This window comes from Pelobates fuscus, chromosome 3, assembly GCF_036172605.1.
Source record: "Pelobates fuscus isolate aPelFus1 chromosome 3, aPelFus1.pri, whole genome shotgun sequence".
NCBI classification, from domain to species: domain Eukaryota; kingdom Metazoa; phylum Chordata; class Amphibia; order Anura; family Pelobatidae; genus Pelobates; species Pelobates fuscus.
This window is the reverse complement of record NC_086319.1, coordinates 3,532,703-3,547,014: the sequence shown is the minus strand read 5'-3', so window position 1 is coordinate 3,547,014 and position 14,312 is coordinate 3,532,703. Positions and strand designations below refer to the sequence as shown.

At 39.5% G+C, this 14,312-nt stretch overlaps 1 protein-coding gene across 2 annotated transcripts in view; it reads right to left on the bottom strand.

Annotated features, from left to right (window-relative positions):
* PIK3C2G (phosphatidylinositol-4-phosphate 3-kinase catalytic subunit type 2 gamma) overlaps positions 1-14,312 on the bottom strand; it is a 367,222-nt gene that overhangs the window by 241,482 nt on the left and 111,428 nt on the right. For both annotated transcript variants that reach the window (XM_063446623.1, XM_063446622.1), the window contains exon 6: positions 9,072-9,165. In XM_063446623.1, the coding sequence (XP_063302693.1) occupies positions 9,072-9,165 (94 nt within the window). The remainder of the gene's footprint in view (positions 1-9,071; positions 9,166-14,312) is intronic.

The following is a 14,312-nucleotide window of genomic DNA, read 5'->3' as shown; positions in this document are numbered from 1 at the left end:
CCACAACTTGGAAAAATATTTAGCAAAATTATTAAAATCCACAAGTTTTATGGCAAAGAATCCATTTGGAGAGTAACTAGTCTCCAGAATCCACTTGGAAAGGTATTTCATTAAAGGGACACTAAAGTCACCAGAACACCTACAGTTTATTGAATTTGTTCTGGTGAGTAGAATCATTCCCTTCAGGCTTTTTGCTGTAAACACTGTCTTTTCAGAGAAAATGCAGTGTTTACATTACAGCCTAGTGATAACTTCACTGGCCACTCCTCAGATGGCTGTTAGAGATCCTTCCTGGGCCATGGCTGCCTAAAATGCATCCAAACATTCAGTATCTCCTCCCTCTGCATGCAGACACTGAACTTTCCTCATAGAGATTCATTGATTCAATTCATCGCTATGAGGAGATGCTGATTGGCCAGGGCTGTGTTTGAATCATGCTGGCTCTGCCCCTGATCTGCCTCTTTGTCAGTCTCAGCCAATCCTATGGGGGAGCATTGTGATTGGATCAGGCTACCACATGTCAGCAGACTGCTTGTTTTTCTGAGGCAGACAGGGCAGGGCCAGCAGCTTCAGGCTTGAATGCAGTAAGATTTTGCTATATTTAACCCTATAGGGTCAGGAATACATGTTTGTGTTCCTTACCCTATAGTGATCATTTAAGTTTGCAGTTTGTGTTCAGTATTCAATCTTTTTTTTTTAGTTTAATGCAAAACTTGGGATTTAAAATTCTCAATAGAAGGAAAGTATATCATAGAGACACCCACCGTCCTTAATTCGAATTGTCCTCCATTGCTTCACACCAGTTCACCCATCCAACCATGAAAGCTGTCCAGTAAAAGGAAGACATATCATGTTGGTGGGATACTTCTCCAGATATTGTTTGCAAAGTCCCAACTCAGATAATAAGATTACAACTCACTGAATATTCAGATCAGAAATTACCTAAAAAGTCTAAACACATCTTCATTAAGAGCTGCGTGTGAAAATTAACTGTAAAAAGGGAACACAACAAGTGGGCTGGGGGGATGGGGGGCAGCGATTACACTGATATAGAATGTTACACTGATATAGAATGTTACACTGATATAGAATGTTACACTGATATAGAATGTTACACTGATATAGAATGTTACATAGAATGTTACACTGATATAGAATGTTACACTGATATAGAATGTTACACTGATATAGAATGTTACACTGATATAGAATGTTACATAGAATGTTACACTGATATAGAATGTTACACTGATATAGAATGTTAAATAGAATGTTACACTGATATAGAATGTTACATAGAATGTTACACTGATATAGAATGTTACACTGATATAGAATGTTACACTGATATAGAATGTTACACTGATATAGAATGTTACACTGATATAGAATGTTACATAGAATGTTACACTGATATAGAATGTTACACTGATATAGAATGTTAAATAGAATGTTACACTGATATAGAATGTTACACTGATATAGAATGTTACACTGATATAGAATGTTACACTGATATAGAATGTTACATAGAATGTTACACTGATATAGAATGTTACACTGATATAGAATGTTACATAGAAGGTTACACTGATATAGAATGTTACATAGAAGGTTACACTGATATAGAATGTTACATAGAAAGTTACACTGATATAGAATGTTACATAGAAGGTTACACTGATATAGATTGATACACTGATAAAGAATGATACATTGATATAGAAACATATAAACAAAATATGACGGCAGATAAGAACCATTTGACCCAATTTTCTAAATATTTTTATTAGTCATGGCCTTACCTTATAGTTAGGATAGCCTTATGCCTATCCCACACATACTTAAACTCCTTCACTGTGTTAACCTGTGTTAAACACTGATATAGAATGTTACACTGATATAGAATGTTACACTGATATAGAATGTTACATAGAATGTTACACTGATATAGAATGTTACACTGATATAGAATGTTACACTGATCTAGAATGTTACATAGAATGTTACACTGATATAGAATGTTACACTGATCTAGAATGTTACATAGAATGTTACACTGATATAGAATGTTAAATAGAATGTTACACTGATCTAGAATGTTACATAGAATGTTACACTGATATAGAATGTTACACTGATATAGAATGTTACATAGAATGTTACACTGATATAGAATGTTACATAGAAGGTTACACTGATATAGAATGTTACACTGATATAGAATGTTACACTGATATAGAATGTTACACTGATATAGAATGTTACACTGATATAGAATGTTACACTGATATAGAATGTTACACTGATATAGAATGTTACACTGATATAGAATGTTACACTGATATAGAATGTTAAATAGAATGTTACACTGATATAGAATGTTACACTGATATAGAATGTTACACTGATATAGAATGTTACATAGAATGTTACACTGATATAGAATGTTACACTGATATAGAATGTTAAATAGAATGTTACACTGATATAGAATGTTACACTGATATAGAATGTTACACTGATATAGAATGTTACATAGAATGTTACACTGATATAGAATGTTACACTGATATAGAATGTTAAATAGAATGTTACACTGATATAGAATGTTACACTGATATAGAATGTTACACTGATATAGAATGTTACACTGATATAGAATGTTACATAGAATGTTACACTGATATAGAATGTTACACTGATCTAGAATGTTACATAGAATGTTACACTGATATAGAATGTTACACTGATCTAGAATGTTACATAGAATGTTACACTGATATAGAATGTTACACTGATATAGAATGTTAAATAGAATGTTACACTGATCTAGAATGTTACATAGAATGTTACACTGATATAGAATGTTACACTGATATAGAATGTTACATAGAATGTTACACTGATATAGAATGTTACATAGAAGGTTACACTGATATAGAATGTTACACTGATATAGAATGTTACACTGATATAGAATGTTAAATAGAATGTTACACTGATATAGAATGTTACACTGATATAGAATGTTACACTGATATAGAATGCTACACTGATATAGAATGTTACACTGATATAGAATGTTACATAGAATGTTACACTGATATAGAATGTTACACTGATATAGAATGTTAAATAGAATGTTACACTGATCTAGAATGTTACATAGAATGTTACACTGATATAGAATGTTACACTGATATAGAATGTTACATAGAATGTTACACTGATATAGAATGTTACACTGATATAGAATGTTAAATAGAATCTTACACTGATATAGAATGTTACACTGATATAGAATGTTACACTGATATAGAATGTTAAATAGAATCTTACACTGATATAGAATGTTACATAGAAGGTTACACTGATATAGAATGTTACATAGAAGGTTACACTGATATAGAATGTTACACTGATCTAGAATGTTACATAGAATGTTACACTGATATAGAATGTTACACTGATATAGAATGTTACACTGATATAGAATGTTACATAGAATGTTACACTGATATAGAATGTTACATAGAATGTTACACTGATATAGAATGTTACACTGATATAGAATGTTAAATAGAATGTTACACTGATATAGAATGTTACACTGATATAGAATGTTACACTGATATAGAATGTTACACTGATATAGAATGTTAAATAGAATCTTACACTGATATAGAATGTTACATAGAAGGTTACACTGATATAGAATGTTACATAGAAGGTTACACTGATATAGAATGTTACACTGATATAGAATGTTACATAGAATGTTACACTGATATAGAATGTTACACTGATATAGAATGTTACATAGAATGTTACACTGATATAGAATGTTACACTGATATAGAATGTTACATAGAATGTTACACTGATATAGAATGTTACACTGATATAGAATGTTAAATAGAATGTTACACTGATATAGAATGTTACATAGAAGGTTACACTGATATAGAATGTTACATAGAAGGTTACACTGATATAGAATGTTACATAGAAGGTTACACTGATATAGAATGTTACATAGAAAGTTACACTGATATAGAATGTTACATAGAAGGTTACACTGATATAGATTGATACACTGATAAAGAATGATACATTGATATAGAAACATATAAACAAAATATGACGGCAGATAAGAACCATTTGACCCAATTTTCTAAATATTTTTATTAGTCATGGCCTTACCTTATAGTTAGGATAGCCTTATGCCTATCCCACACATACTTAAACTCCTTCACTGTGTTAACCTGTGTTAAACACTGATATAGAATGTTACACTGATATAGAATGTTACACTGATATAGAATGTTACATAGAATGTTACACTGATATAGAATGTTACACTGATATAGAATGTTACACTGATCTAGAATGTTACATAGAATGTTACACTGATATAGAATGTTAAATAGAATGTTACACTGATCTAGAATGTTACATAGAATGTTACACTGATATAGAATGTTACACTGATATAGAATGTTACATAGAATGTTACACTGATATAGAATGTTACATAGAAGGTTACACTGATATAGAATGTTACACTGATATAGAATGTTACACTGATATAGAATGTTAAATAGAATGTTACACTGATATAGAATGTTACACTGATATAGAATGTTACACTGATATAGAATGCTACACTGATATAGAATGTTACACTGATATAGAATGTTACACTGATATAGAATGTTACATAGAATGTTACACTGATATAGAATGTTACACTGATATAGAATGTTACACTGATATAGAATGTTAAATAGAATGTTACACTGATATAGAATGTTACACTGATATAGAATGTTACACTGATATAGAATGCTACACTGATATAGAATGTTACACTGATATAGAATGTTACACTGATATAGAATGTTACATAGAATGTTACACTGATATAGAATGTTACACTGATATAGAATGTTACACTGATATAGAATGTTAAATAGAATGTTACACTGATATAGAATGTTACACTGATATAGAATGTTACACTGATATAGAATGCTACACTGATATAGAATGTTACACTGATATAGAATGTTACACTGATATAGAATGTTACATAGAATGTTACACTGATATAGAATGTTACACTGATATAGAATGTTACACTGATCTAGAATGTTACATAGAATGTTACACTGATATAGAATGTTACACTGATATAGAATGTTACACTGATATAGAATGTTAAATAGAATGTTACACTGATCTAGAATGTTACATAGAATGTTACACTGATATAGAATGTTACACTGATATAGAATGTTACATAGAATGTTACACTGATATAGAATGTTACACTAATATAGAATGTTACACTGATATAGAATGTTAAATAGAATCTTACACTGATATAGAATGTTACACTGATATAGAATGTTAAATAGAATCTTACACTGATATAGAATGTTACATAGAAGGTTACACTGATATAGAATGTTACACTGATCTAGAATGTTACATAGAATTTTACACTGATATAGAATGTTACACTGATATAGAATGTTACATAGAATGTTACACTGATATAGAATGTTACATAGAATGTTACACTGATATAGAATGTTACATAGAATGTTACACTGATATAGAATGTTACACTGATATAGAATGTTAAATAGAATGTTACACTGATATAGAATGTTACACTGATATAGAATGTTAAATAGAATCTTACACTGATATAGAATGTTACATAGAAGGTTACACTGATATAGAATGTTACATAGAAGGTTACACTGATATAGAATGTTACACTGATATAGAATGTTACATAGAATGTTACACTGATATAGAATGTTACACTGATATAGAATGTTACATAGAATGTTACACTGATATAGAATGTTACACTGATATAGAATGTTACATAGAATGTTACACTGATATAGAATGTTACACTGATATAGAATGTTACATAGAATGTTACACTGATATAGAATGTTACACTGATATAGAATGTTAAATAGAATGTTACACTGATATAGAATGTTACACTGATATAGAATGTTACATAGAAGGTTACACTGATATAGAATGTTACATAGAAGGTTACACTGATATAGAATGTTACATAGAAGGTTACACTGATATAGAATGTTACATAGAAAGTTACACTGATATAGAATGTTACATAGAAGGTTACACTGATATAGATTGATACACTGATAAAGAATGATACATTGATATAGAAACATATAAACAAAATATGACGGCAGATAAGAACCATTTGACCCAATTTTCTAAATATTTTTATTAGTCATGGCCTTACCTTATAGTTAGGATAGCCTTATGCCTATCCCACACATACTTAAACTCCTTCACTGTGTTAACCTCTACCACTTCAGCTGGAAGCCTATTCCATGCATCCACTACCCTCTCAGTAAAGTAATACTTCCTGATATTATTTTTTAAACCTTTGCCCCTCTAATTCAATTTTGCAGCAAACTAGGAAAAACATTCCTTCTTGACCCCAGAATGGCAGACAGATTTATCCTTGGATCAAGAAACATAATTTAAATTGTATCCCTTAATAAAATCACAATGAGTCATTATTGTGTTAAACACTAATGGCAATGCTACAAAGAATTAAAGGACCACTATAGGCACCCAGACCACTTCAGTTCAATGAAGTGGTCTGGGTGCCAGGTCCATCTAGGGTTAACGCTTTCTGCTGTAAACATAGCAGTTTCAGAGAATCTGCTATGTTTACCTATGGGTTAATCCAGCCTCTAGAGGCGCTTCCGCGATTCTCACTGTGAAAAATTGAGAAATGCTTTCCTATGGACTGATTGAATGTGCGCGGCTCTTCCGCGCATCCGCATTCAGCAGTGACGTCGGAAGACGGAGGAGAGTTCCCCAGTGCCAAGGGAGCTGCTGTGGGCTAAGAGTGCAGATTGTGAGCTGTGAGGGGCAGCTCCTGGGGCTAAGGGTGCAGTGTGTGAGCTGTGAGGGGCAGCTCCTGGGGCTAAGGGTGCAGTGTGTGAGCTGTGAGGGGCAGCTCCTGAGGCTAAGGGTGCAGTGTGTGAGCTGTGAGGGGCAGCTCCTGAGGCTAAGGGTGCAGTGTGTGAGCTGTGAGGGGCAGCTCCTGAGGCTAAGGGTGCAGTGTGTGAGCTGTGAGGGGCAGCTGCTGTGGGCTTAGGGTGCAGTGTGTGAGCTGTGAGGGGTGGCCGCTGTGGGCTTAGGGTGCAGTGTGTGAGCTGTGAGGGGCAGCTCCTGGGGCTAAGGGTGCAGTGTGTGAGCTGTGAGGGGTGGCTCCTGGGGCTAAGGGTGCAGTGTGTGAGCTGTGAGGGGCAGCTGCTGTGGACTAAGGGTGCAGTGTGTGAGCTGTGAGGGGCAGCTCCTGAGGCTAAGGGTGCAGTGTGTGAGTTGTGAGGGGCAGCTCCTGAGGCTAAGGGTGCAGTGTGTGAGCTGTGAGGGGCAGCTCCTGGGGCTAAGGGTGCAGTGTGTGAGCTGTGAGGGGCAGCTGCTGTGGACTAAGGGTGCAGTGTGTGTGAGCTGTGAGGGGTGGCCGCTGTGGGCTTAGGGTGCAGTGTGTGTGAGCTGTTAGGGGTGGCCGCTGTGGGCTTAGGGTGCAGTGTGTGTGAGCTGTGAGGGGTGGCTGCTGTGGGCTTAGGGTGCAGTGTGTGAGCTGTGAGGGGCAGCTCCTGGGGCTAAGGGTGCAGTGTGTGAGCTGTGAGGGGCAGCTGCTGTGGGCTCAGGGTGCAGTGTGTGAGCTGTGAGGGGTGGCCGCTGTGGGCTTAGGGTGCAGTGTGTGAGCTGTGAGGGGTGGCCGCTGTGGGCTTAGGGTGCAGTGTGTGAGCTGTGAGGGGCAGCTCCTGGGGCTAAGTGTGCAGTATGTGAGCTGTGAGGGGCAGCTCCTGAGGCTAAGGGTGCAGTGTGTGTGGGGCAGCTGCTGTGGACTAAGGGTGCAGTGTGTGTGAGCTGTGAGGGGTGGCCGCTGTGGGCTTAGGGTGCAGTGTGTGAGCTGTGTGGGCTTAAGGTGCAATTTGTGAGCGGTGAGGGGTGGCCGCTGTTGGCTTTGGGAGGAGTGTGTGAGCTGTGAGGGGCGGCTGCTGTGGGCTTAGGGTGCAATTTGTGAGGTGTGAGGGGTGGCTGCTGTGGGCTTAGGGTGCAGTGTGTGTGAGCTGTGAGGGGTGGCCGCCGTGGGCTTAGGGTGCAGTGTGTGAGCTGTGAGGGGCGGCTTCTGTGGGCTTAGGGTGCAATTTGTGAGCTGTGAGGGGCGGCTGGCGTACTGTCATAAATATTTAAAAATCCAAGTCTCTGGCCAGGTGCCTTCTGTGGCGCCCTAAGGCCGCCGCCTGTGCATTCCCCTAGCTGTCAATCAGATAACAGGTTCTGTTACTTCCTGGTTTGTTTAGCTCAGGGGAGATACACTCAAGAGGCAGCAATTGCCCAGAGCACCTGCCTTGTAAAGACTTCTCATTGAGCTGCATTAGGAAGTCTGTGATTGAACAGCCGCAGAATGTCTGGGCGGGGCTAGAAAGGGAGGGCTTGCAAAGGCTGCAGACACAAGATCTACAGCTTTTACAAGCTGTTTTATATATAACCACAATGAATGCATGCAAGTTATAATTTGGGGTATATCTACTAAACAGTAGTTTTTATTTCTTTTTAGCGGCGTGTCCGTTTAACCTTTCTTCATAATTAAAATGTTCTGTTCCTTTAATTAATCTTGGAGCCCACCTCTGCACTCGTTCTGTTTGATGTTATGTTGTATTTCTTATTCATAGTGGTACGTATAGAGGTTAAGCCCCATATAGGTGTTTTTTTCTATAGGTTGGAGGTGAGCAGCATTGTTTCTGACTACCACCACCTGTAGACTTTTTTGTATATTGTATTTTTTGTCTGTTCTACGATTGGTGTAATGTACACATTGTATTCCTGGATTACGTCAGATGCTGCCTGATATTGTATACTGGCATAGGAATAATTATATGGTATTTATGGTCATTCAGATTTTTAAAACGTTTTGTTATTTACATTGACCAGTAATTTGAAGTAATATCATGGGATTTGTTCTGCGTAGGACTCACCGTACGCGCTAACCCCGGCGACGTGTCTGTGCGGAGCCTCAGCTGGACAGAGTTCAGTCTCAGGAGGGCAATGTGGCTTCTCAAACTGTACATGCTAAAACCAAGAAACAGCAAAGACCACGTTACTGAGATGGGAATAAAACCACAATGATTTCTTTCTACATCACTAACAAAACGAGATAAAATGCGTGTGTCGCTGGTGATATTACAGAAGGACTGTATGGATTCTTACAGGTTTATATAGAACATACTGCACATGCATTGAGCCATCCTACCTACCGACCGGGACAATCTCCCAATAAAAAGCTTTGACTAAGGAAAACGAAACTGCTTCAGCGGTTGGAGTGTCCCTTTAAGGCCTATAGATTCATTTACTAAACCCAGTGTCAAAATACGTGAACTGAATACTGAGCTTAGTTCCAGACAATTCCCAGCTTAGTAAATAACGCTGTTAGTAAAACAATATGGATTTTATGGTGACTAGCTCCCTCTGCTGGCTAATTCTCTCCCTGCAGAGTAGATCAGGTGAATTGTTTTATTCTCTAAACCATTCAGCATTTATATGGATTCCCACACACACCTAAACGATGGGAGCTGCTATCAGAATTACTACTGATTATTGTGTATGGATTAGTCTGTTAATCGTGTATTGATTAGTCTGTTAATCGTGTATTGATTGGTATTTAACCTGTATTGATTAGTCTATTTATTGTGTATTGATTAGTGTGCTAATCATGTATTGATTAGTTTATTTATTGTGTATTGATGAGTCTATTTATCGTGTATTGATTAGTCTATTTATTGTGTATTGATTAGTCTGTTAATCGTGTATTGATTGGGATTTAACTTGTATTGATTAGTCTGTTTATCATGTATTGAGTAGTCTGTTTATTGTGTACTGATCGTTATTTAACCTGTATTGATTAGTCTCTTTATCATATTGGTATTTAAACCGTATTTATTGGCATAATTCGTTTTTTACTGGCTAAATCTCACATATTAATTATAAGGATAAATGTATTTTTCACTATTGTAACAGGAATAGGGGTAACATCTCCGTGACTTGGGATCCAGACTTATCCCACTGTGTTGTCTGTTTCTCCACCAGCACCGGGCATTACCACAGCCTTCCCCCAAGATGACGGTAGTCACCATCACCAGGAACTTCACATAGACTATTTATGTAGGTCCCTGAACTATTCTTATATTTTAGTCACCCTGTGCCCATTATAGGTACAGGGTATGTGCAAAATATTTAGTGTTAAATGATTTATCTGCTCTTCTGTACGGCTGATGCTTGGTACCAACTAGGTGGATTTGACTACGGAACCTGTGTAGCGCCCTCTGTTGGAAGCAATAGCAATATGCACTACCTGAATAGCAAGACTGGTAATTTGCAGCGAAATAGGCAAAGGGGACGATACCTGCCTGGAAGGAGAGCTGCAACCTTGACCGGTGTATAGTCGCCATATGGGCAGTCGGAATCCAGGACAACCACCCACATACCCTTCCCAATAATGCACTGAAAAATTGTCCACAGCTTTATTAAACAATCTCAAATAATAACAATTAGAATAATTATAATAATATAACCATAATAACTTAACATGTATAACATGGGTCATTGCCCCCCATACTCTGCCCTTGCACCTGTATCCTTCTGTTAATATAAAAGGCAATGACCCCCATTATTATTATTATTATTATTTTATTATTTATATAGCGCCAACGAATTCCGTAGCGCTGTACAATGGATGGACTAACAGACACATAATTGAGATCAGACCACTGGACGTACAGGAACAGAGGGGGATGAGGGCCCTGCTCGATGAGCTTACATGCTAGAGGGAGTGGGGTATAGTGACACAAAGGGTTAAATTATGGGAATTAAATAGTTTGTGAGAGAAGGGTTTTTTGAGTGCTTGGTAGGTCATTTTTGACAGTTGCAGGAAAGGAGTCATGGGGTGGGGGATGAGAAGCCTGCTGACAGTGTAATTGACACGCTTTAATGACGAAGTGAGTTTTCAAAGATTTTTTGAAGGAGTGGAGACTGGGTGAAATTCGGATTGAGGATGAAAGGGAGTTCCACAGAAGAGGTGCAGCCCTGGAGAAGTCTTGAAGGCGAGCATCAGAGGTGGGAATCCGGGCAGAAGATAGGCGTAGGTCTTGGGCTGAGCGCAGGGGTCTCGATGGGACATACTTGTGTATGAGGGAGGATAGGTATGTTGGAGCAGCATTATGTAGGGATTTGTAAGCAAGTGCCAGAATTTTGAATTGGGCCCTGTATCTAACTGGAAGCCAATGCAGGGACTGACAGAGCGTGGAGGCGTGGGAGGTGCGACCGGACAGGAAAATAAGCCTTGCAGCCATTCATTATAGATTGCAGCGGTGCAAGCTGGGAACATGTAAGACCGGTGAGAAGGGGATTGCAATAGTCAAGGCGAGAGAGAACAAAAGCATGAACCAGTACCTTAGCCGCGTCCGGCGTTAGATATGGGCGGATGCGCGCTATGTTCTTGAGTTGGAAGCGACAGGATTTGGCTATCGATTGGACATGGGGAGTAAAAGAGAGGTCAGAATCAAGAAGAACCCCTAGGCAGCGAGCCTGCGAGGTAGAAGTGATAGTAGCGCCGTTGACTTGGATGGAGACAGACACAGGAGTAGCAGCACTTGAGGGAGTTAAAACTAGAAGTTCTGTTTTGGACAGGTTGAGTTTAAGGCAGTGAACAGCCATCCAGTTGGAAATAGCAGAGAGGCAGTCAGAAACACGAGTCAAGGTGGGTGGAGAGAGATCAGGGGAGGAAAGGTAGATTTGTGTGTCATCTGCATATAAATGATATTGAAAGCAAAAGGAGCTGATGAGTTTACCAAGGGAGGCAGTATAGATAGAGAACAGTAGGGGGCCGAGGACAGAACCTTGGGGGACGCCGACAGAGAGGGGTTGGGGAGAAGAGGCAGTGCCAGAGAAAGAAACACTGAAAGAGCGCTGGGAGAGGTAGGAGGAGCACCAGGAGAGAGCAGTATCCCGTAGACCAAAGTTACGAAGAATGTGAAGAAGCTGTTGATGATCAACAGTGTCAAATGCGGCAGAAAGATCAAGGAGGATTAGGATAGAGTATTGGCCGTGAGATTTAGCAGCAATTAAGTCGTTGGATACTTTGGTCACAGCAGTTTCGACAGAGTGACCAGCGCGGAATCCAGACTGAAGGGGGTCAAGCAGAGAGTTGGATTCGAGAAAGTCTGTCAATCTGGCGTACACAACTCTCTCGAGGATCTTGGAGGCAAATGGGAGTAGCGAGATAGGGCGGTAGTTGGATGGGGAGTTGGGATCAAGGTTGGGCTTTTTCAGAATCGGGGTTACGGTTGCATGTTTGAAGGGTGAGGGAAATGTGCCAGAGGAAAGGGAGAGATTGAAGATGTTAGCGAGAGGTAGAGCAAGAGAGGGAGACAAAGTGCGGTTGAGATGCGAGGGAATAGGATCGAGGTTGCAGGTGGTGGGGCGGGAGGACAGGAGCAGAGCAGAAACCTCTTGTGCTGTAGCAGTTGCAAATGAGCATAGGATAGCAGGGGGAGTGGGGTTGGGTGTTGTATTGATAGGGGTAGGAGAGAGATTAGAGATCTCGTTCCTGATTGTAGAGATCTTCTCAGTGAAATGAGATACAAAGTTTGTGGCGGACAAGGTGGTGGAAGGAGGGGGAGTCACAGGGCGAAAAAGAGCATCAAAAGTGTGAAACAGGTGTTTGGGTTGATGGGACAGTGTGCTTATGAGGGTGTTGAAGTAGTTTACTTTTGCAGAGGAAAGAGCCATGCTGTAGGAGCGCAGCATAAATTTATAGTGGACAAAGTCAGATGCAAAGTGAGACTTTCTCCAGCAGCGTTCAGCAGTTCTGGAACATTTTTGGAGGTAACGGGTCAGCTTGGTGTGCCAGGGTTGTAATTGGGGGCGCTTGCTGCGTTTAACTGTAGGAGGTGCCATGATGTCAAGTTGAGAGGAGAGAGTGGAGTTGTAGAGTGTAGTTGCAGAGTTAGGGCAGTTGAGATTTGAGATGGGTAAAAGGAGTGTTTGGAGTTTGGTGGAGAAGTGCTGGAGATCGAGGGAGTTGAGGTTTCTGCGAGGTTGGAGAGTTGATGGTGGTGAAATTTTGGTATGGGGTATGCAGATGTTAAATGTTAGCAGATGGTGGTCAGACAAAGGAAATGGAACAGTGGAGAGATCAGAGGTGGTACAGAGATTGGTGAAGATGAGGTCAAGAGTGTTTCCTGCGGTGTGAGTGTTTCCACGTATATACATATACATAACATATACGAACATTATTCCAACATGAACCAACTTAAAGTGCCCAAACATAAATTAACCACGGCAGGGGTATACCCGGATACCCTTACCCCACCAGGTTCTGAGCCACCGACAGGACTCGAAATCTACCAACCACCAATGACCACGATTTTCCATTTCCATCAGGTTCCTCATGGGGAGCCTATATCTTCTACTTCAGCTCCCCATCCCACCGCTGTGACAAAGGTAGGGTGGGCGGGACAAACTCAGCCAGGTAGGAATTAAAAGTGATTGTTCTAAAATGGCTGCCTTTTTAAATAGCCAGCCCACTTACCCATAACTCCAATCCCTGCTTCCTTCCTCCTATGCCCACCTCCTAACCCCTGTCAAGGCCCTTTTCCGCTAAGCTGCGCTTTTGCTACATGGGGCTACAGTTCGGGTGGAAGAGCTCCAGAGGGACCCAAGTAAAGTTGCGTCGACTAGGGCAGAAGTGCTTCAGGTTTCCCGATTCCAGCTAGGAAGCGGGCTTAGCAGAGGTACCCAGCCGGGGTACAAGGAGCTCTGTCACACAGAGTGTGATGGCAGATAAACCGTTTGTCACATTTAGTCTGCCCAATGATAACCTGGTCCTACTACCAACACAAGGGGGGACACTAATCGTGAAATATATCCCGGAATGTGGTATACAGTTGAAAAAAGTCTATATGGTCCTACTCACGTTTTTAAGAGCTTTGACCAGCTCTAGTATTGATAGCGTACAGTGGTACAATCCCCACTTATGGGATACGTGAGACATTGATAGTTGTTTCAATGTTGTGAAGACCATAAAACGATAAAGGAACAATAATAGTGCTCACTTTTTAAAAACTCCCGAAGTGTAGAGATATATAAATTAGTATATATATATTTCTACACTCCTGGAGTTTTTAAAAAGTGAGCAGTATTATTGTTCTCTTTTATATCTG